This window comes from Harpia harpyja, chromosome 12, assembly GCF_026419915.1.
Source record: "Harpia harpyja isolate bHarHar1 chromosome 12, bHarHar1 primary haplotype, whole genome shotgun sequence".
Lineage (NCBI taxonomy): Eukaryota > Metazoa > Chordata > Aves > Accipitriformes > Accipitridae > Harpia > Harpia harpyja.
The window spans coordinates 8,821,746-8,845,970 of NC_068951.1; the positions used below are offsets into that span (position 1 = coordinate 8,821,746).

The 24,225-nt window shown below is 42.7% G+C and overlaps 1 protein-coding gene across 7 annotated transcripts in view; it reads right to left on the reverse strand.

Annotated features, from left to right (window-relative positions):
* The window catches only part of COL26A1 (collagen type XXVI alpha 1 chain), a 182,096-nt gene that overhangs the window by 52,919 nt on the left and 104,952 nt on the right, over positions 1 to 24,225 (reverse strand). For 5 of the 7 annotated variants that reach the window (XM_052804509.1, XM_052804515.1, XM_052804513.1 and 2 more), the window contains exon 4: positions 7,695 to 7,736. The exons of the other annotated variants lie outside the window; for them this stretch is intronic. In XM_052804509.1, the coding sequence (XP_052660469.1) occupies positions 7,695 to 7,736 (42 nt within the window). The remainder of the gene's footprint in view (positions 1 to 7,694; positions 7,737 to 24,225) is intronic. 7 annotated transcript variants of the gene reach the window in all.

Below are 24,225 nucleotides of genomic sequence, written 5' to 3' on the forward strand. Positions count from 1 at the left end.
AAAAATTTCCATTTCAGTTTCTCCCAAATCATTTTTCTTTCCAGTTTTTTGGTTTGGCAAATGAACACCAAAACCCTCCATTATTCGCCCAGGTCTATTCTTAAACAGCTCACATCACTCACATTGTTTTATTTAAAATTTCACACATGCACACTCCCACACCACTAACTAATTTTATACATAATTGCTCTCAGCCTGGGGATTTGTGCTCTTTCACAGTGCCAAAGATCTATTTTGCTGGTTAGGCCTGTGCTCTGTTAGCATATGGAATTAGATCATGATCATTTATTCACAGGCAACCATGAGTTGTGAGATCCGTGTTCAATCCATCTTTATCTGTCAGAGTAAGGTTTAGCAGGGAATGGCTGGATTTTGATGAACACATTTTGCTAGAAATGTATGATTTATTGTTTTTAGAAACACCAAAGACATTTTACCAATGTAGCCCAGCATAGTTGCCTGAAGACTGAAATGACCCTGATAATAAAGATTTTACCTATCCAGCATGAGTTTGTTAAAGCCTTGCTGTCTGTGGAACTGCTAAACATTGTGCTCCCAAGCAACGCTCGTGGTACTGTGGGCGCTTAGTACTTCTGATATTGTACAAAACAACCCTCCTGTGAGCCCTTTACTCCCCTGCTTCACCACTAGATCACTGCCTGGCTCTAAAGCCCACTGAAGCAAATAAAAAGACAGAAAATAAAGACACATAGGTAGTATGAACAATACGTATATACAAACCTCTCACCGCAAGATAGGGCTATATGCAAGCTAGATTGACTCCCCATATTAAAAGGAGGGAGCCCACATGCCTTCCTGCCAAGGAAGCCAAGGGCACAGAGCCCACAGGGGCTGGGGCTCCTTCCCAGGGGAAAACACTCCTTCTATAGCTGGTCCAGTCCTCACTATGCCAAAATCCAGTGTCTGATACCCACCATCGTTGAACCAGACTCATTTCTCTATCACACCCTGATCTATGACATGGAGTGATACTTAATGGGACCTGACCCCAGTCCAAGCACACATGGGAACCCCACTACGCCTGAAAGTTCATCTTGAATTGAGATGGTCTCACATCCCCTACAGAAAAGACTGTTTTTCCCTGCTGGGAGAAGCAATCAGGGGGAAAATACAGTCAAAATATGGCATAATGTAACATGAAATAAGGAAGCAGACAGGACAAAAGGAAACATTCGAATTGAGGCTCACCAAAAAGTCTGGAGGGACTCTTATAATATTGGTTCTGCACCTGTGTATCACAGGTCAGAGAATCTCTCACAGCCTCAAGCCAAACAACGTGTGCTTAACTGGAGTATGTCTTTCAGAAAGACACTCTAGAGCCAGACAACCTAGGTTTCTTTAGTGAACTGCATCCAAAGTTAACCATTGTATAAAAAGTATGCATCTTGTTTCCAGTCTGGATTTCTGACACTGAGTTCTACCCCTGCTTTGAGTTTTATTACACTTCAGCCTGCAAGGCTGCAAGACGCCTCTAGGGTTAGATGCTTCCTCTCTGCACAAAGTCCCTGTAACCCATAAACATGTTACATTTAGGATGCTCAGTCAAGCACTAGTGGCTCCTCATCCAGAACATTTAGCACTGGTTTCCTTTAGCCAAGACAAATAGTTAGCTGAAAGACCAATAAGAAAAACAATTGTTTAAGCAACTGAAAAGGATGGTTTGAATTCAGAAGAATTTGGCTCCCTGAACATCAAAATACTATGTTTGCCCATGCTTTCTACAACACTCATGCTTTCTACAGCAAATACACTCTGATAATTATTATTACTATTGCCAGGGGCACTTTTGCAAAGCTTTGATTTCCCATGTCAACATTTCAGCTTCAGGTTCAACCCACCGTGGCTTGTCCATTATCCCACACTTCACTCCTCCCTGGGGCTCTGCACGGCATCCCACAGCCCTTGTTCAACACACCATTTCTCTGCGCAAGGACTGTCACTCAGCACTTGGGAGCTGGAGTGAAATGGTTCAAGGATACAAGATAGTCAGTCTCTCGAGGACCATTACTCTGCCTAATTCTGCTAATTAGCCTTTGCTGGCCTTTATCTAAATCCTCCTGAGCCCTGCAATGGTCCTTATAGATCTGAGCAGCAGAAAGAGGAATCCCTTCCACATTTCTCTGCAGCTGCGATTTTGTTCTCTGAGACACCCAGGGACACTGGGGAGTCAGGAGACCCAGCAAATCCCTCATATCATCTGGTCCCCATAACATGAAGAACAAGGTAACACTTGCATCAGATTGGTGGCTAGCACAAGGCTGTGCAAAGGACTTTTTGGTTTTCGTTGTTTCCTTGTTAACTTCTGGGTGAAGAAAAACTAATAAAGGAAATATCCACTTGGGGTTAGCCAGGCACATTTCCTTTTCAGTTTCAGATTTTTAACTCTTCAAAATAGCTACACCAGGCTACTTCTCTAACTCATTTTAGCATGGAAAATCAGAGGATATCCATAATCAAAATGCTTTCCAGAATTCCTGCATCCTATTATTTTAACCCAAAACTCACCCAAATGCTTCCCAAATCTGGGGATCCATTTACTTCCTGATGGGACCAAGCCCTTATTCACAATTTGCCTATTTGCGCTTTCTCTGATTTATAATATCTATACAACAATGAGCACCATAGCATGTGTCCCCTAAGAGACATCATGCTGGTGGTAGTTTGAGGAGCTTCATTTTGAGGTTCTAGCTGCCTCCACCTTGAAACTCTTCTAAAAAATGCCTTAAAGGGCAAGTTTAGACCCATGAATGAAGCATCATGAATCTCGCAGCATCCGGGGAGATTTCTTCTGGAACATGGCAAGCATTGGGTAAGGCTGGGCGTCAGCCAATCTTCTCTCCCACGCCTGTCACCCCACGCACTCAGCCTCAATATTATGTTACTTTTACAGCTGTGGAGGATTTGACAATGAATTTTGACCCTCCCTCTGAGCACTGATGAGGAACAGGGAAAACAGCCAACGAGTCCAAAATGGACAAATGCAGAATGGCGCAATTTGTCTGCAATACACCAAGATGGAACTGGATATCTCCAGAGACACCTTCATCCCCCACAACCCCACACCTTCTTCTCACAACAGCTCAGCATCAATAATCTCTTCTGAGCACCAGGCAACAATACACCGGCAAATAAGCTCAGACCAGGGCTTTAGAATTACACAGCTAGAGGATAGCTTCAGAGGCTCAATGCACAGTCACTGGTGCCTGCTGCCACATGATGCCACTGGCAATAGGAATGATGTCAGCACTTTCAAACAAGCACAGGGCCAGATTGCAACTGGAAGGAACAACCATAGTTCTCCTGCAGTCAAAGGAGCTCCTAGGTTTTGTACCTACTGACAGTTTAGCCCCAACAGCACAATCAGGAAACTTGAGGGCACTTAAATCAAATCTCTTAACTGTTTAAGTTCATCTTTCTCTATGAAATGTGTCTGGAAGACACTCTCAAGCACTTCACCAAAGTTAATTGTCCAAACCCAAACCATCACAGCCCACAAATCCTCTAAACTTTGAGAAGTGACTTAATGCTGAACAGCTGCCAGGCACTTATTTGCTTGCAGCCACAGGAACAGCTTTCTTATCAATAAATGGGGATTCCTGTGTATGCAACACAGAGTAATGGCAATGGAAATGACTCAGTCAAATGCCTCTGCTTTGAGATTAGGATATGCCCAAGAGGTTGCAGGCAGCAAAAAAGTGCTAAGTGCAGATACAGGCCAAGCAAGATGCACATTCAAAATAAACAATGAAAAAGTCCCCTTCCAGAAGTGTGAGGACAGCCAGCATGGGGGATGCTATAAAAATGTCGACGTTTGCTATAAATTGCTATGCTTCGAAACCCAAGACACTACAGTTTTCCTCAATAGGAAATCACTGGGCTATCTCCAAAAACTGTTGGTAAATGAGGACTTCAATGGTGACAATTGCATCAGTACAAAAGCAATCTCCTATTTTAGCCCAATTAGTGCTGTGCTAAATCATCAGCCCAGGCCTTGCCTTTTGCAGTTGAGAGAGACACATCTGTGAGGCTCTTCTGTTGCATGTGGTTTATATTATACTCTAGCACAATATGCATAAACTAACGCTATTCTACACTTACACAGCACCTCATCTGGAAATCTGAAAGCGATTTATGAATGGTGGGCATCTGTGACATTTTACAGATGGAAATTGAGGCACAGAGGGATTCAGTAATTAGCCCCACACTTGCACAATGAGTCAGCTGCAGAACAGGGCCCATTATTTGTTGTGTAGTAACATCTAGTGTCCAAACACAGAGGGAGACAAGTCTTTCCCCCAAAAAAGTGTACAAGCATGCCCAAAAATATCACCCATGTCTGGATTCAGACCAAGACTGTTGAGGAATAGTCGGTGTGAATGAATATCCTAAAGAACAGTCTCCCCTGGTAGACAGGTCCCTCCATTCTTGTAATACAAATGCAGGCCAGAAGAAGGGTTAATATGCCTGAAAGTTTGTCTGCTTTTTCTACATCAGTTGATCTAATAAAAAAGATTGATTCTCCCCGCAAATCTGGCCTCACTTTAACAAATCATTTGATTTGACACAAAGGACTATATTCAGATAGTTTAAATTCCACTTTAGTCCCTGAAACTAAAGTTTCTGACGGGCTGAATATTTAGAAACAGCCAATAGGAAACACCAGGTAGAGACATCCACCTTGGGTAGGGTTGAAAGTGCCTGAGTGTGGCCAGAAGCATCTGCAGATCTCTCTATACTGTAATGCTTATGAGCCTACGAGGAATGTCACAGCGTTACAGAAAACAGACAGCCTTTTCTATACCTTCTAGAAATACAGCAGCAACTCACACTTCTGATGCACTTCAGTACATAAGCATAACACCATATTACCTTCCCACCTTGCCCAAGACAGTGGGCCAGATGCCTGGAGTGACATTCCCAAGGTATTGGGATGCAGATCATCAAGGGGTAGGCCCATGACAAAATTCAAGTAATCCAGGCACTTGCATTAGAAAATTTTCAACTTCTTTAGCTTGAAAAGATAGAAAAGCATCCACAGCCAGATCTCTACTGCAATTTAAAACAGACCTAACTTTTAGCTCTCCATTATTCCTTCTTGGTCCTGCCTATATCAAAGTTAATGAACGTTGCATTTGGAAGGAGCTGATTTTACAGTGCTCCTGCCCTCAGTCTATCTGTTCTCTACTTATCTGGCATGTTTCCTTCTAAAAAGGAGAAGAGCAAATCCTCATGTCGTTCGGTACCACATACACCCTACACTGCACAATTTTTTTTATCTAGTCTCCGGGAAAGTTGTGGAATCTCTCCTGCGTGTTTCATTGTTCATTTCAGAATAGTCACCTCCCCTCCCCAGACCTCAGAGAGCAAGGCCCAACCACGCTCCAGGCCATACATCTCTGCCTTGCTGTCTGGCCCCATACTTCCAAAGAGTTTAGCCTACATCCTAAAAAGCAGTGTAGGATTTGGAAGCTAAATGACTAAGAGCAAACCATAGCAGGAAACCTCTTCAAACACAGGACAACTAGAAGAATCCTAGGCCAAATTGCTGATAAGGAGGATTCCTTGCACAGTCAAAAAAAAAAACCCCTATAAAAACCCAGCCAATATTCTCTAACCCCCATTGTCAGGTTATCAGAAGGATAATAGCATCAGTTAGATTTTGCCTAGATGAAACCTTAAAGGTGCACGGAAGCGTGCAATGGAGTAAGCCACATTTTAAAGTAATATAATATCTTGTCTCCTCAGAGGGCCATGATGTGCAGGGGGCAGGACTATTCCTGCCCTCTACGGACACGGAACAGGGCAGATTTTGAAAAGGGCACAGCCACCGAGGGAGAAACCGAAGCACAAAGTGAAGAGAGACCAAGGAAACAAATCACCACTTTAAAAAGACAATCCAGAAACCAGACTAGCCTGTGGCAGGAGCAATAATAAGGAATGCAGAAGATTTAGATGCAACTCCTGCCGACAAAATGCTTTCCCACGTGTCCTTGGACATGTCATGTAGTTCCTCTGCACGGCAGTTCCAATATGAGAGTCAATGCGATAAGTGCATTCATGTGCCAAGACATGTCCAAGTAACAGAGAGGAGTAAACAATAGCACACCCAACCATGGAAAAGAATATGAAAGAGAACAAGGATAGAAACAAGAACTGAAGGTTCCTTCTCTCCCAGAGGGGCTGGGACTGACTTGTCTGTTCAGACATTGATTTTTTCCTGATACAGTAAGAACTAAGAATTTCAAGGAAAGACCTGAAGTCATTATGCACTCCAAATACCCTCTGGCCTCCACAGCTGGGAATAGGTGTTGGGCATCTTCAGTTTCAGGGTCCTACCCAAGGGATGCAGCACTGCTGGTTCGAGAGACAGCCTTCCCAGGGTGCCATCTCTGTCCTGCTTGGCTACTGTCTGCTCCAGGTGTGCCCAGGACGAACGGCTGATTCTACACTGAACAACTGCGGTTAATGAGGAATCAGAGGCATGTTCTGTAACATCCATAGGCAGAGCACACAAAGAGAGAGGAACTGCATCTAGAGCATGAAACATGTCTGCAATAGAGGTAGGGGCAGAAAGGCAGATGCTTGTCCTAATTTAAGGCTTCATAGGAGCTTTTGGGCTATGGGACGCTTATTTTTCTGCTGAGTATGTGTTCAGCAGGGAGAACAAAGAGGCAGATCAGTGCAAGCACTTCATACCCTTGCCATACCGCTGCTTTCACAAAACCAGCGCTTTGGAGTAACTCATCTGCTCAGCATATGTGCTGCTTCTAAGGTCCCATGATTTTCATTTACCACAAAATCTGCACATGGCCATCAGGTACAAAGACTCCCATGTAAATTCCTGCTTTTTATTGATTAACCATCATTGGAGATATACAGTTGAATTTAAAACCTTGGTTGGGCTTTTGCACATGCACCAGAGCACTTTCAAGCCATTTTTACCGTCAGCTTGGAGAGATACAGTTCATGCACTGGCAAGCAACAAATAAGCTCTCATTCACTTTCAACCTTTAAAACCATCTCAGTTTTCTCAGGGGAGGCTGTTCAGAGACAACAACATGAGTGTCACAGAAACGGACATGAGGAGGCACCAGGCTGCTGGATGCCAATGGCTGATGAACTCTCCTCACAGGAGAGCCTGCAGTTGCAAACAAGGTCACAGCCACCTTCCCTCTGAGAGCTCTGCAGCACTCACCTCAGCAAGCCGACCCCCTTTCTGACTCTTCTCAACATACCAACCCCAGATTGATAAGGAGCATTAGCAGGTCAGAGAAAACAGGGAGGTGAGTTTTAATTGCAAGGAAGAGACCACAACGGGCACCCTGGGGCAGACACAGGGTCTGTGGAGCCTGGTGTCCCCTCTCAGACACTAACCCAAGGAAAAATGAGAAAAGTCTAAACAGGACGGCCCTTCCCAGATGCCCATCGGGTGCTGACTAGGCAATTCCCTGAACCTGAGAAGAGCGGGGGCATTTCCGGCTCCCCTTTTCCTTGCCCTCCAGCTAGTTGAGGGAAACTGAGGCAAAGAGCAAGCAGAGACTCACAGACCCCCTCCCGTATGCCTCCCCCCACAACCAAAGGGCATCCCTGGCTGCCATGGCCCCCCACCCAGGAGTGCACCCCACTTTGCTCTTAGGCTCTGCTTTTCCGTGATGTTTGTGTTGCCCACTTACGGTCCTGGTTGGAAAAGTAACCATGCTGGCGGCCAGATGAACCTGCGGGGGGGAGACAAGGCAATTATCACTGGGAACGTGTCAAACCCTCACCCTGTACAGCATTGGTTCAGCAGAGAAAAAGTTTACTCAGCTTGTGGAGCAAAACTTGGTAAGGAATGAAAGCGCCTTCACTCTCCCCACTTGGCTCGTTTGCACTCTTGCCAGCACTCCCCCCTTCCCACCCACAGCAAGACATGCATGCACAGACGCACATACTCGTGCTCTCAAAGTGCTGAAATAAGCCTGTAAAAGAGCCCCGTGCCTCTATTGGAGATGATGCTTCCAAGAAATACAACCACAGAAAAACCTACTGAATGAAACAGGCTGCAGCAATCCATTCTGGTTGAATGTAAAAAGGGCTTGGGGTTGGTTTTGGTTTGGTTGGGGGTTTTTTGGTTTTTTTTTGATAACGGCAGTCATTGCCTCAGTTGCACACTATGGGGAAAAAATGATCCCAGGTTCAAAGAGGGAGAGCAGCTGCCGTCATTTTGGTTGAGCCACGGGAAGAAGAACCTGACACCTTCCCAGCGGCTGGTGCATATGCTAAAAACCAAGTTTGTGACAACAAGAAGAGAAAGAATCAAGTCGGGGGGAGGGGGAAGGCCTTTAGCAGTATGGGCATAGCAGCATCTCCTAATGTTTAGAAAACCAGAGTACACTTCAGAGGGGTTGTCTGCCCCCAGCTCTGCCAGGGCCAGTTTGTGAGCTGGGCTGGTTAACCTTGCCTCTAGAGATTTTTCTATCTCCAAGTGTAAAACTGGAGAATATGACTCTAGCTGCCTTTGTAAACCACTCTGAGGCCTGCAAAGACCTAATTATTTAAGTCTGTGAACCACAAAGCACTTTCATCTGTAAAGCACAATATATGACTGAACAGTATCTGTGTTTTCTTGCATAGAAAGGCAAAAAAGGAAAAAGAAAAATGCTAAACAAGCTGAGGAAATAATTGTCCTAGTACCAAAAATCTCCCACAGCAGTGGAGGATGACGGTCACGCTGAAGTGATGTATATTAGTCATGATCAGCACACATAAAATCATCTTGAAGATACTAACTACAAACAACTGTTACAAGATTTTACAAGAGTGTTTGTTGTACCAGTGTCTAGAAACATCACATTAAAAACAAACAAACAAGATCAGATAATTGCTTTTAATATGGTTTTTGTTAGTTTGGGGTCCTAGATGGTTTTGCACATATGCCTAGAAAGCTGAGCAGCAGGCTTGCTTATTGTCCTCCTACTCATCTTCACAGGGAGGAACAGGAGATATTGGTGCAACGACACCGGTGCAAATCTGGACAAGGCCTGGAGTCCCTTAAGAGACTCAAACACTCACTAAAACCCACACAGATTCCTTTGGAGGGCTGATGCTTTAATATTCCTCCAGCTCTTCTGTGTCCCTTCAAGGTTTAAAGCACACAAGCAGTGATAATGAGCCAAGTCTGGTCCCACAGTCACCAGTGTTACATTCCTCCTAAACCTATCCTTTGAGGGAAATAAATAGAGACTTGGCTGCTGGTATGACTCCCAGCAGCTGTTTCCATAATGTTGGGCAAGCATGGGACATGTGGATGAACAGAAAACTGCCCTGAATGGACACCAACCCTATCTTACTCCCTTTTTCTTAAAGAAATTGTCTCAGACAGACCTACCTCCAAGCCCTTCACAGGATTGCCAGTGTGAGGAATGTTTTCAGCTGGTTTAACCCAAGATTTGGGTTTCAAGTGAAGCTCATTCGGCAGGGACATGGCAAATCAGAACAGGGACCCAAGGGGATGTTCCCATAAGGCCCCACCATGGCTTTGCTCAGATGAGCAACCACAGCATGTGCTGCACCACTCACACCACTTACACCACTTCTAGCCCCACCAACTCAAGCACTGGGAGCCAGGAGGCAATGCCTGCCACTGGGAAATCCTGTAGGGAGAAGGTGATGGCCATGCTGCTGCCTTTCCTGCAAGCGTTACTGGTGCCAGCTGAATCCAAGCTATGTCAGCATGGACTGCAACCTCAACTCTGGCTGCAGAGGAGAGAGCAGGCAAGTGGGGATCTAGGACACATCCTAAGCCAGGGCAGCAACCTGGCTGGATCTGAGCATTACTCTAAGTGCAAAGATAGAAAACACGGTACTTATTGAGACTTTCCTGTTGCGTGTTGCATGGCCAGGGCCAGTTTGGCTTCCTCATGAGCATCAGTTGCAACCTCCCAAACAAACTTGGCAGGAGCCAGACAGGGGAGTCCTGGACTCCCACAGAAACCTCTCTCTAGATACTCCAGCTCCTGGCCCTTCCAAATCTGATGGGTTTCTAACTCTGGTACCTCTTGCTACAGGTAACGAACCTGTCTTAAGCCATGGCAGTGCCCTGCTTCACGTAAGACAAGTCAAAACTACTCTTCTCCCTGTCTTTGCTACAACAGACACATGACTGCAGGTGAGAATTGAGACGCAGCTCCAGCACCTTCCCCACCTCCCCAAGACAGCCAGCTAGGGGAACTCCTATCCTTTGCCTTCTGAGAGAAGGCAGAGGAAAGCTCAGTTATCCAGGTTAGCTACTAGCCCAAAGAAGCATCACAGGCAAGTCTCAGAGAGCCTAGAAATTGGTTATCTTGGACCACAGCACCTGCCCTCCACATCAGGGAAGGGAACATCAGATGCAAGAGGAGCACAGAGAAGCAAGAGGCGAACTTCACTTTTTAAAACCCTAAGGCCAACTTTGGCCAACCTGAGGTTCCAAAGCAATACGTAACAGAAAATTAAAGGCAGGTAAAGCCCCCAAACAAGGTGCTGGGGCTACGAGGTCACACAGCATTTGTCTTGTGCACTCACAGCTGAAACTCTCAGGTGGGGAGTTCTCCTGAAGCGAGCCCTTTTAGCTGAGATTGTCATTGCAGCCAGGACCCCAAAGAGCTGTATCAATGCAGCACATTGGTTTATCATTGTACTCTCTGAAAGAGGAGGACTGATGTGGAAGAGACAATTAATTTAGTCTTTCAGTGCTCTGCCAGGTTTGGGGATTTAACATAAGAGCAACCAAATGCATCCTGCATGAGATTTGTGGGAATGGGTGGTCACAGAAAATGGGTATGAGATGTAAGTTACAGACAGTGCAACAAGTCACTTCGGTGCCGAAAGCCTTGCATCACTACAGAGCATTCAAACTAACTGCAAGCCATAACAAAGTTCTCAGAACCACATAGTTTTGCACTATTAACTGAATAATATAACTGTTATGCAATGAATTTGCGTTCATTATTCCACCATTAACAGCAACTACAAACCACCAAGTTCTGCTTCTACTTTGAGGAGCAGATAAAAATTCCAGTTTAGTCCTTTCCAGTTAAAATTAGATAAATGTTTTATGCCTTCTGCAAGAACTGCAGAGTCAACAAATCCAAAGGGGCCAAATCCAGAGAAATCCTGTTACTAACACAAGATCCATCTAGAGTTAGACAGGATCCACAGTGCAGCATAGGAAGTTTCTCCCTTTGCACAACAATGCCAGGTTGAGATCAATGACATCAAAAAAATGTTTACAAGGTCTTTTCTGTAACAGCAACAAGAAAGAGAAAACTAAATCACAGGAATTACAAAAGAAAGGCCAATCAAAGGTAGAAATCTATTCCACAGCCCTGTGCAGGGAATCCATTTCTGGACAGCTGCCTAAAACTCTGCATCCGCCTTGTGCTGGCTCAACCCCCACTGCTCTTGGCAGGTGAGATAGAAAATTGGTTATAAAATGAGCCCTATATTTTATAAGTTTCATAAACATTTTTAAAAAAAAACCTAGAATATGAGGTATTCTCAGAGATCCTGTGCCAGAGAGTAATGTGGTCTAACTTGGAAACAGAGTTACCACCTGTTCATGGCAACTACTCTTTTAATCTTCATTTCTGTTTTATGAGCTGACCAACACTATTTTATTAGCTGACAATTAGTTTAGGTTCATTTAATTAAACAAAATTGATTACATTCCCTCTTTCTTTGACGGCAAACTTTCTGCAGGACTAGAGGTTTGAACAACTTGGCCCCTGTATCAATAAAACTATATTCCAGATCTTTTTGTCAAAAATGATCACACAACAGTTCAAGTAAATACGTGTCAGTGGACACAGAGATGTTCTAGGTATGTATTAAAAGAAAAAGGCAGGCTCTGGCTTCCTGGTTAAAAACAGAGGTGATAGTTTGACACCAGGTAGCACTACTACTTAAGCTTAACTGGTCTAAGAAGTTACCACCTCTGTTTTAAGAATGAGTGTGTCTGCACCTCACAGATGGACAATACACCAGATAGGAAAGAGACAGCTGAAAAATAACCCAATATGAAAAAACCTCATTTATTATTTTTCAGGGAGATCGATTCCTTAAACCATGTGGCTGCAGACATGCTTGAGTCAGTGGAATAGAAAGGGCAGTGCAGGGGTGGGAGGAATAGCAGGCATGGCAAAGGGGGTAAATTTTAACTGCCACGGGAAAGTGGTTCATTTAACTAAATACAAAGATGAACACACGGTCATCGTCTGCCAGTATCAGACAGCACTCTTACAGTTAGTACTTATCTAAAGCTTGAAGTTGATGACAAAAATCTGTTGACATCAACAGGCCAACAGAAGGTCATCTGCATCTTGAACAGATGCCTCTAAAATACATGTTGCACACTAGGCAAGGAAAGCTTTTCTGTAAGTGTTTGCTCTTCTGTGAGCACATACACTCATGCATCAGCATTCAGGCTAAAGTACTATGTGTCTGCAAAAAACTGGTCTACAGTGAAAAAGATAGCATAGGGTAGATATCTCAATTAGCTTTAATATGTCTTTGGATTTGTTTTCATTTGTTGTTGTAAATGTTTTGTTTTGTTTTTCCCCTTTAATTTTTTTTTTTTTTAACTTTTTTAGAGCTATACCAAGAAGGAAGTGCTGACTGGGCAAATAGCTCAAGTTCAGCGCATACTCAACATTACACACACAGGTAGGTGCTTAAACTGTGAGATATCAGTCAGACTGAGAAGAGAGAGCATTCATCCAGACAGGTTGTATAGATATTTATATTTGGCTCATTTTAAAGATTCAAAGCAATAATTGACCAAGATCAGCAGCCTTAATAGCCTTTTGAGTACCGGCTCTTACCAAGCTAAGCTTGAGTGAAACATTCAAGGATGCACTTTCTCCTGTCACAATTTCACAAGTCCCATTTTGCAACAAAGCAGAACTCAGTAGTTAATTATATCTGCAGAGTTTGCAGTGGAGGCTGTGGCAACAACTCAGCCCTGGAGGATGGATAAAAATGACTGTAACAGTAGTAGACATTTGGGTGCAGTTAAGTATAGACAATGTTGTAGTCAAATGGCTATTCTTCAAGATATATGTTGCCTTTGACACTGACAGAGCCTTGAAAAGTGAACCACCACCATTAGTTATAACTCCCTGGCAACAAAAGCTCTAATAATTCTGACTAATTGTCATGGAAAGTTACCCTGATTGCAAATTTGACAGTTATAAAAATCCAATTTTGGAATTCCAAACAGGCCAGAAGCATAATTAGGCTCTACATTTTAACACCCTCTTGATCAATGGTGGGGTAATGGAGACCCTTCCAAGAGCTTTGTTTTGAAATGAATGGCGCCATATTGATGAAACAACTTGGACACAAACCAGAAATTAAATTGAAAGTTTAAACAATGCAGCTGTATTTTATCATCCTGTATTGTCAAGCTTTAACGAAAATAGCTCCTAAACAGAGCCACATGTTTTGCCTGTTGCCCAAAAACTGAAGGTGAATTTTAAAACCCTTTCCTAAACTGCAGGATGCCAAGATTTTTCGGCTAGGAGTTATTATTAGGACACAACAGTATTTCATATAAGTCTTGACAACAGTTTTGTATGGTTTCTGTAAAAGCAACTTCATTTTCTAAATCAGAGATGGCTTAGATGAGTGACACTTCAAAAAAATGGAACCTCTGTTGAGTATTTCTTCTTGTTCCATATACATATGGTACCAGCAAAAATAAAATCTCATTATAATCAGTGGAACAATCAATGCAGGGAGTATAAGCAGGATTCCCCCCCCATCCTGTGTGTCATTAATGAACACTGTCAGCTACCTTCTAATCTCAGGACCTGGAGACAGATCTAACAGGAGTATATCATGTGTTTCGGTATCACTGAGAAAACTGTACTCAACTCTTGCTTTGAGAGTTATCTCTTGCCTTTGAGGATTAAGATATGATGAAAAAAACACTCGTTAGTTACAACACTCTGAGAACCAGATCTTTGATAATTCTAGCAAATTGGTCAAGATACAGGAGACAGAAAATGTATAACAAGACTTAGTCTTTTTAATATCCAAGGAGGGATTTGCACAGCTGGAAAATTAGGAAGAAAGCTCTGGTTTTTGGCTTGTAATCTGTTCAAATAGCCTAGAGGATTTTAGGGGGTGCAATTCATACAAATTAAATGGGATTCTACCACAATTATTTACTGGAGTACAGTATTTAAGATTGCAAGATTCAGTTCCACATTGAGCAAAAATTTGCTGAAAACCAAATAGCCATGTTAAGTTCTACCAGCCATTCCCATAAATGTTTAAGTGTTCAATCTCAATTCTGAATACCTGTAGTCCCAGAACCAGGACAGAAAAAAAGCTCCAGGATTGTAACTGTACAGTTGAATAGGTTCAATGGCTCAACCCTCGCATATGCTACAAGAATGAGGTATTTTAATTGGATCTGTCAGGAAGCTTGCAGAGGGGTGCACACAACTTTCATCTCAGTCCACCAGAGGAAGGAAGGGAGATGACACATAAAGAGATAAAAAAGCTGAGAACAAAGAGGTCTGCATGGTGCCTCCCAGCCTCTCTCATACTGGATAAACATGTCTGTCAGATCCTGAGGTCAGGCTAAAACCTCCAACAATGGCGGTCTGTATCTTTTATCTTCCTGTGCAACACAGGCTTTCCAACAGCACAAGAAACTACTTAATTGGATAGCTTCCATGGAGTTTCACCCATCACCCATTTCGCTTGCATGCTCCCATATACAAACCACTCCTGCTGTAAGAGTGTTGTGAGTTGGACACCGTATGCCTACCAGTATGACAGCACTGAAAATACAGCATGATAGGAAGGGCCATGGGCAGGCTGTTATCCTGAGGTAACAAGCAGGTAACCCCGCCAGCAGTTTGTTGGGCCCACATCAGCAGAGTAGGCTACATGCGGTGCTGTGCTGTGCTGGCAGGCAGAACTACACTGGTACCTGTGGCAACTTCTCTATGTGGGATGGTGCTAACACACAGACATAGCAGACATCCCAAGCTCACACAGCATCGCTAATACAGTGCTGCACCATGTGATGACAGTGGAAATACACCGTAGTCCAAGCCAGGCATGCAAATCAGGCAGGGATGCTCAACTCTCTGGAGATATCCCTGTTTCTTCCTCTTCCTACTCCCCCTCCCCCTCCTCTAAGCAGAAGCCTAGATGACTGGTGTAAATGAGCACTAGATGCACAGGGAGACAGGCAGACAGATGAACTTCAGTGACATGAATACCTCTCTTCACTTTTTAGATCACTGTCTACTAAATGTGGATGTGGTACATCTTTCCCTGCATATATTAGGGATAGTAAGTCTATTATGGAGGTTGACAGACTCACTATAGTAACAGAGGTCACATATGTTCCTTGGGCAGACCATGAGAAACGCTATTTTTACTCAGCTTTTTACCCAACATATTACTGCATTGCAAATTCTCGTGTCCATTAAATGCTACATAAATGTCGGGACAAGGAGATGGTTTTCGATGAGGTTGCTACTCCCATTCATCTGCCACTGTTCAATATCTCACAAGCATTTTATCTCTCTTAGCAGACTAACAAGACTGTAAAAGAAGCCAGATAAACACCAGTCAAATAGATGTTATAGCCTCGTACGTGAATATGGACTTCAAAAGAACACCATACTTTACAACCTAGGGCTTTGCTAAAGTGGCTAAAAGAAGGGCTCCGAAGAGGAAGCACCTACCTGTACTAGTCTGTGCTGTAGAAAGTTTTCTCTACAACCCTTTCATGGCTAATGAACTTCCAACAATGCTTGATAAAAACAGTGTCTGCTACTGATCAAGTACTGGTTGCTTTGTATCACACTTGAATCTAACAGGAAGAAATGTCCAAGAAGATGTATTGTCTAAGTTCAACGTTTTATCAAAACCAGATGAGTACACATAGCCCAAGGTCCTGGTCAAAAGCCAAAATATACAAGCAGGAAACTGCAAGCGGGTAAAATGTGACACTTTAGTAAAAAAAGGGGTAGTTACCTTTATGCCAAAAACAAAGGCATTTTTACCACGATGGTACAGTGTATCTGGAACTTCTCTGCCTCCTGAAACAGAACACTGTGGTTGCTACAAAGCCTCATCGTGTCAGGCTCTGCTGAATGGAAATCCTAGCTCAGACCACCTCTGGATGATGTACTCCAGTGCCTTTTCTTTTACACGTTCATTTACACTGATGCGTATACATGCGCACATACCCTTGTGTCTGTGCCGAGAGGAAAACTGCTTCCATCACAGCTATTTTTACTCTCTTTGGACTACTACTGAGAAGCTTTCTGAACAATTTCCTTCATGCTATGGCCTTGGGCTTCAATGAAGAACCTTGTCCAGTGTTCTCCTCAGAGACATGCCCTTATGACAGAGAACAAGCAAGACAGAACTGCCAGTGGTTTAGCCTTGACTTTCCAATCACCACCTATCCCTTGCTCCACTCTCTGGCTGCCCTGTTTCAGTCTAAGTCCCTTTGGTTTTCACTGAAGCCAACTTAGGAGTCATCGAGACATGGAGAGATGGAGCTGTGTTTAAGCTGGAATGGATGTGTCTTTTCTGATGCAAAGCCCGAGCTTCTTCTACAGTTTCATTAGCTCCCAGCTGCTAAGGAAACAAGTTCAGTGGTGCTTACTGAACCCACGTTTAACTCCCAGGACAGCCAACTCAAAGTACCAGTTGGCTTGTGGACTTCAGATACCTGCCACATGTACTTAAGCAAAGAGAGTCTAAACCACCTGTGACAAGAACATTAGGGGAATATAAGGCACTAAACCATCATCAAGCTATGCTAGCACATTTTTTATGTGCTAAATCGTTGTTTTCAATTAACTTCTAGCAAGAAAACATATATTGAGTGAGTTTGTCACATTCCTGGTAAGGCACAATCCAACACTGCCCATTGAAAAAAGCTGCAGGGCAACAGGAAATGTCTCAAATGCCCACAAATTCCTCACTCTTCAACCCCCAACACCATCCCACTAGTATCTGTCTAGCCCCGTAAAACTTGGCTACATTTTGCAAAATGAAAATTAGTACCAGAAGAGGCATGCTAGCCCGCAGTCATTTTAAGTTGTCTGTCCAGTCAAGGTTAAGAGTCTCCTGGAAAAGGCACTGCCCTGTCCACTGCCATATATACAATGGCCACAGTTCCCTCAATAACAACCCCCTCACGCCCAGTTGCTGAAAAGTAACATAGCTGTTGGAAAGAACTGGAAAATAGTTTTTAAGGTTCATTAAAATATTTCAAAAAGTCACTTTGATTTAAAAACCCACCTTAATAAAGCCATATTTATAGTTTCTTTCCACAGTCTTCATCCATTTATACAGCTGCAGTTCCTCTAAAAGACAGTTCAAAGAAATGCAGCTCCAGGCACCCAGTCAGAGCCTAAAAATCCACTGCTGAGTTGCCCAAGATTTTACTAATAAAATTTGTCTTCAGCGATATAAATTGAAAAGTCAAAACAGAAACCTGCTCACAAACTACTGCAGTGGGTTTTTCAATCTGCGGCTCAACTCCATGAAAAAAGGGGTTCGACATGACCTCTGATTGCTGGAGGGAGATAAGGAAAGAAACACAGTAAGTAGGTGTTGAAACTTCTTAGAAATCTGACCGTACCCTGGGGTATTTTCATCTGCTCAGAGAAATAGGCACTCTATTTCTGATTTAGAGATCAGAGTAGCCACTTGATGACTTCTAGGAGAACAGGTCAACTTGCAGCCATCTCCTTTCATGGCCTCTTACAAAAGGCCATTCTCCGAGTTAAAGCTTTCACATAAACCCTCTTTTTCCAATGAAAAGAGATTTCACTTCCCCCTCACTGAGGTACAAGATACCCCAAGGAGAGGCAGCCAACTGCAAGAGCACAACACACCAAGAGCTGCTCTCATGATGCTGCTCCTGAGAGTGGCAGTGAGATTCAAGATAGGTGCACATGAAAAAGCACAAATAAATTTCCTACTAGTGCTTGGGTTATAGCCTTCATGCTTACCCAGTAAGCTACAGGCCAGAATTCAAGACTAGAAGTAGTGGATAAAGTCAGAATTGCTGCACTCATCTAATAACCAAAAGCAACAAGAGTTTTATGCTCTGCAACTATATTATGCAACATTAAAATTAGGATAGCATCAAAAGGTGCACAGAAAACTTAAGATACTTCTTTTCTTACATTGCTACCCTTGAGCTATAGCAGACTTCAAGTCTTTACAAGCTGGTTTCAGCATGAAAAAGAAATACATTGCACAGAACCTGGGGAAGCAATCAGGCAGTGCACAACCTCCTGTCAGGAAAGCTCTCCAAAACCCAGCACTGTGTTCAAACAAGCAAGTCCTCTCCAGCCCCAACCAGAGCAGGGCAATCAAAGTCTACAACAGCAACACACAGCTCTGATCACATCAGAAATCCCTCATTCCACATTGCAGCCCGCTCTTCTAGTCTTTTGGGACAGCAGCTCCCATGCCGTAAGTGAAGGTGGCACACAGTGTCAGGAGCAAGCACATTTGGGGGGAGGCTTACCCAACGAAGCATGGTAAAAATAAACAGACCTCAAGGCAGATACTAAGCTGATCTCAGAAAACACCAGTTGGGTAGGCCTGCTATACAGAGAAGAAATAAGGCTGGGAGAGAAAAGTTTTCAGCTGTTAGTAACTGTTCCTTACATAAGACACATTTTGCCAAATCTATCACTTCTATCTAGCACTTCTTCAAGGTCTCCATTATTCCCATGCAAAAAAGGGAATGTTTAGGGCTGCACAAGCTGCCATCTGGCAGGTTCTGCTGTATCTGTGATTTTTTTCAATGCTTATACCGGGCCCTGGTCTGAGTGGTCTCTCGGTGCTACTGAAGCACTGCTGTTAAATAACAGAGCACTATTTAACTTCCAAAGTCAATTAGTACACAAGCAAAGTTGGGTTTAAGTTTGCCTTTTTTTTTTTCATTTAAAAAACACAAAAGCTTATTGAAGGGCCAACAGATGACAAATAGGACCAAAGTCAGGCATGTTATCAGTGAATGGGGATAACCGAATATTATGAGTTTGCAATGTAACCTGTTGACTGAGAAATGCTAGAACCGGACTGATCAGCAAATGCCTGTAAGACTAGCAAGGCTAATGAGAACAGCAGGACAGGGGATATCTTTAACGGCCAGGCTCTACATCCTAAAATTCTTTAATTTCAGTTACTATGAAATTCCAGTGCTTCTCTGATAACATCTAGAAGGCAAACGTTACCACAGAACAATCTCCAAGGAAGCAAATTTCAAAATTGAAATGACCTTTGAAATATTTGCCTACATCACTTTTGCCAAGAAACTTGGGGCAGTTTCATCTTTCATCATTGCTGATTCTCAACTTTTGGCAAATAGCACACGTTAGGTTGTTATTATTAGTAGCAGTATTTTAAATTAGTGCCCAAGAATCCATTTGTCCTTTGGTATTGAAGGAATTTGAAAGGGAAAAAAAAATATTTAAAAAAACAAACAAAAAATACCCCCCATTTGGAAATTAGACTTCGCTAGCTAGCGTGCCTGGATTCAATCTATAGCTCCTCAGAAATCACAAGCCAGTGGAAGATTAACTCAAAATCATGGGATGGGAATGCATATGGAATTCTCATTCTGCTTACGGGAGGGTAAATTACATTTTTTTAACCTCTGAAGCTCGGTTGATGTTTCAGTTAGTCAGTAGCTGAAATATCTGCCCAGCCACCTCCTGTTTACATTTGGATGGGACAGATCGCTACATTTACATCAGCTTTTGCATAAGACAATGTGTCCTCAACTCTCGCTCACTCACCGTGTAGGTAGGAGAATCCTCTACCTCAATACTAATGCTGTCCATATTCAAAAGTGAAGGCACCCTTCCCTGCTACCTTCCCTGAACCAAAAATATTACCAACTGGGTTACAGTTCCCTGCAGTCACAGACAATTGCTTTCTTATTTCACACCCCTTGGATACATGCATTTAACTCCACATGTCCATGGAATATTTCATTCTACAGAGGACTACCAATTTTCTCCATAATTTTTCAATTAACAAGCTATTATGTTTAACATTGGCCAGGACATGGGGTGTTCTGAACACACTGTAAAAAATTTCAGAAGGAAAGGTGCACCACAAAGTCACATATAATACAAGAACATTGACACAAACTTTTAAAACAATCATTATTCAGAACATTTTTTTGTGACGACCTTCCCCCACATAAACCAAGATGACCTCAGATTCGGACAAACCACAAAATGCTGCCCAAGCTGTGACCGCTTTGCTATCAAAATATAACGTATCCCTCCCCCAGATAACTTGGCCTTGCCTATACTAGTCCAGCTGTTTTATTTTGTGAATTGGAGTCTAAGTGCACAGGCAAAAGAACCACATGATTTTAGATCCACCAATGCACAAGGGGATTTTCTCTAGTAATCCCATTCATCATTACAGAAGCTAGATGTGTGAACGATGATCCCCTAATATCCTCCAGGGAGAGCTAAGAGTCTCAAATTCAACAGGCCATTCAGGGGGTTGCATCTGTGGATCTTAGAAATATGTTTAAGTGCCTTAACTAGAGGAAACTGCTTTTTCTTTCTTCCCTGTTAATGAACAGCTTAGTGTTCAGAATATAGGAAAGAGACAAAGTGCCTGAAAACAGTCAGCAATGCATCAAAAGAATCTGGAAACTTCATCTTGAGTTTCTTCAAGCTACTTGCAACCTACAAGGCTAGCAAGAAATTTTACATCCTCTCTCTCATATCTTAACCTGAAAGGCTAAGAGGAAGAGGTCATGCTTATCTCACAGAAATGAGGATCTCCTGGCCTGGACAAAACCACACAAAAGGCCAGCAAATATTTTGACCCATCCAAGGTGGAACCATGCCAACTTACACCAAGGCAGGATCCCCCTCCTTTTACCATCAGTTCAACAGACAAGTCTCCCATTGTGAGTGTATAAATATAAAGTTTTATATTAACTGAGTTAATGATGTCATGGCTAGTAACTCTTCCCTCCTGACTTTCAGCTACTTCCCCATGTTCTTCACAGGTCATAAATTGCAAGTTCTGCTAACCAGCAGTGGTAACTGTATGAGTTTTTTTCCCTTTTCTTTCCCCTTCTCACTTTATTCTCTTCCCATAATGAGGTTGTGTTATATGAAAAAAATTATATTGATTGTGACTATATGCAAAATGTCCATCAATCAAATCCCTGCGAAGTTTAAAAACTGTAAGCTGACAGTAGCCTACAGCACTGTTCGCCTTGGGACACTCCTGCATTTTGCAGTTTCTGTATCACAGCTTTGCCCACAGCCTTTCGAGACATTCAAGACCAACAAATTACAGTGCAAAGTTCATAGCAAGAAGCACTCTGATGAGGGCTCTGATGAAAAGAATGTGAAAGATCAAGCAGAAAACCTGCTTTCAAATTTTTTTAGCTGGTGTTGAAGGACAAATCTCAGTAAGCACCATTGAATCTAGAAGAGGCAACCAACAGCTCAACTTCTCAAAAACGTCACCAACATCAGTTATGCTGCTCTTAGTTCTCAGTAAAACATCCAGATCAAAGGAGCAAGTTGCTTGAATTTCTCTCTCTCACAGCTTACATTAACTAAGTACTACTTAATGCAATATGATGTTTTCACCATTGTATTCTCAAGAAAGTCAAGCAACACTGAAATACTGTTCTCATGGCAAAGTTACTTGGCTATATTACATATCCTACATATGTCATCATACAGATTTAACATATGGGTCATTCTAACTGTGTAAATCGGCACTAACTTCATTGAAGCCAGCAGAATTATGCTGCCATATAGTCAGTGTGAAATAAGAAATGGGGCTGCTGCCTTCATACCTCAGCTATCTGACTGGAACATTGGACTACGTAATGGAGGAGGCTCTTTTTCAGAGGGGAAGAGGTGGGAAGGAAAAGCAATGTAATAGCATGCAGAAGAGTTTGCATGTCTTGACTTTGAACTCATTGCCTACTTGCTTGAGCCACAGAAGTTAACTTCAGAAACCTTGTGACGTGTTGGAGAGTGTTTTTCTCTTACACTTTGTCCTTATGAAGCTGAAAAGGAGTCAGAGCAATGGCGTGGCTTCTGCCAGCCCCAGCAGAAACTGCCATATTCCTTTCCTATGCTTTACTCCTTTTGTTAGCTAAAGGGTCTACAGCACGTAGCATAATTCCTGTAACAGGAAGGAGAAGTTAATGCTGAATCTGGAGAAGCCAGTGAAGTATCAAGAGATTTCCAACAGCTGACGGCTGCTCTGGAGGAAAATCCAGCTGCTCCTTTCCATGCAGTGACCTGTTAAAGTTGGAACAGCAAATTTCCAAACCAGTCTGTAGCCATGCCTGGAACAACAAAGCATAAATAAATTAAATTCTTATCTCGGAAAAGCTTATGAGTGTCTCACTCCGTATGTAAGCTTTTCAGGAAATGGGGGAAGGGGAGAAAACCTTCGAAAAATTCTGCACTAAAATCATTTATACTTTTTGCAGTCAGAGAAAGGGGAAAAAATGAATGAGAGAATAGCAACCTTTTGTCGGACAGAACAAGCAATGCTGTCTATAGGAGAGCCGGAAAAGTTCTTTAGATTCTGGCACTCACCCTTCATTAAAGGTAGCAGGAATTCAACCACATACACGTACAGCTATGACTGGCACAGGCTTTCTGTTTGAGCGCAACCAGCGATTCCTCTACATAAAAATTCACTGAAGAGTAACTAGTTCTGTTAATAACAGCACATAGCCTGCATATATGGTCTCAAAAAGATACATGCACAAAGTAATGCCAGTTCTAACCCCAAAAGCTTATATTCCTACCAGCCAAGGGAACAGGCTGGCAGGGAGACAGGCAGGACAGGGAGGTGACTTCAGCAGCGCACTTGCTCCATAGCAGAGCTGGACTTTCTTAAACTGCAGTTGTTTGCCCTGTCCTTTGAAAGGATGCAACTTTCAAACAAGTGTTAACATCTGGAACATCTTTCAAATGCTTTCACATTTTACGTGGACACTGACCAGTAGCAGTGGCTCCAACTCTTGCTGCAAGGGTTACAAAAAGGAAACATTAAAGGCAGCTTGCAGCGATATTAGGCAGTTATACTAGTTAGGCAAAGATCTCAAAGCAACAACACCTGAATGAACACTTTAAGGGTTGAAAATTGCTTATAATATGACTATCAGAAAGCTATCTTCCTGCAGACCAGAGCAAAACCAAAATTAAGCCTGCTGCTTTTACCTGGGGATAAACCATACCACATGAAAACCGATAGCAGGATGTATAGACAAAGAACAGTTATGACATGAAACAAATGTCTCCTGAATTCAGTCATTTCCCACAGGGAGTAAAAGTTAATCACATAACCTAAAGACCAGGCAACTGCATTTAAAAGTAATGATGCAAACCATTCCTGAAAAATAAAAACTACATCTTTGCCTGTCCTTAGATTTTGACATTAAGACCATTATTTCAGTTTGACCTCTATGTCACCTAAGACAGAAAAAAATAATCCTCACTATCATAAAACAATATTGCTACAGAAATTTGTATTACATTTATCTTACAGCTTTGTGAAAATATTTCTCCCAAGAACTCTGTTAAATAGCTAGTGCTTTGTTAACTACCCAGAAGTTTTCAGTGAAAAGAAAGACCGAAACTTGCAGTCCAAAATTCTTAATTCCGACTAAGTTTTCAGATGAAAACTACTAAGACTTTGGTTGCAGGGGGGTGGGGGGGAGGCAATTCAGTAACTTTTTAATTTAGACTAAATGTCAGCTCTCTCCCTTAAAAAATGTCAAAGGCAAATGTTCGAACATCCTCCCTAATGCTAATTTTATTAATACTGTCAGCAATCTAAGACAGTGAGTCAGTCAGCAAATCAATCCAATTGCCAAATCTCCAGAGGGAATGAAACAACAGAGGAAGCAGGCCAAAGAGATTGCTGATAATGGATATTTAGTCTTTATGTGGGACAAATACTTTGCTACTTCCTCACACTCCTTTTGCTGTGTTACAACTGGGGGCATTCAATTAGTTGTGGTTTAAATGCCTAAATATAGCCATTTAGATTACACTGCCTAGAATTTTTATATGGGAATAATTCCTGCCTTCCACTCCCCGAGTGGATTCGCAGCTGATTCACAGTATGTCGCACCAAGTTTGGGGCTTGTGACTTTCCTAGGTAGAA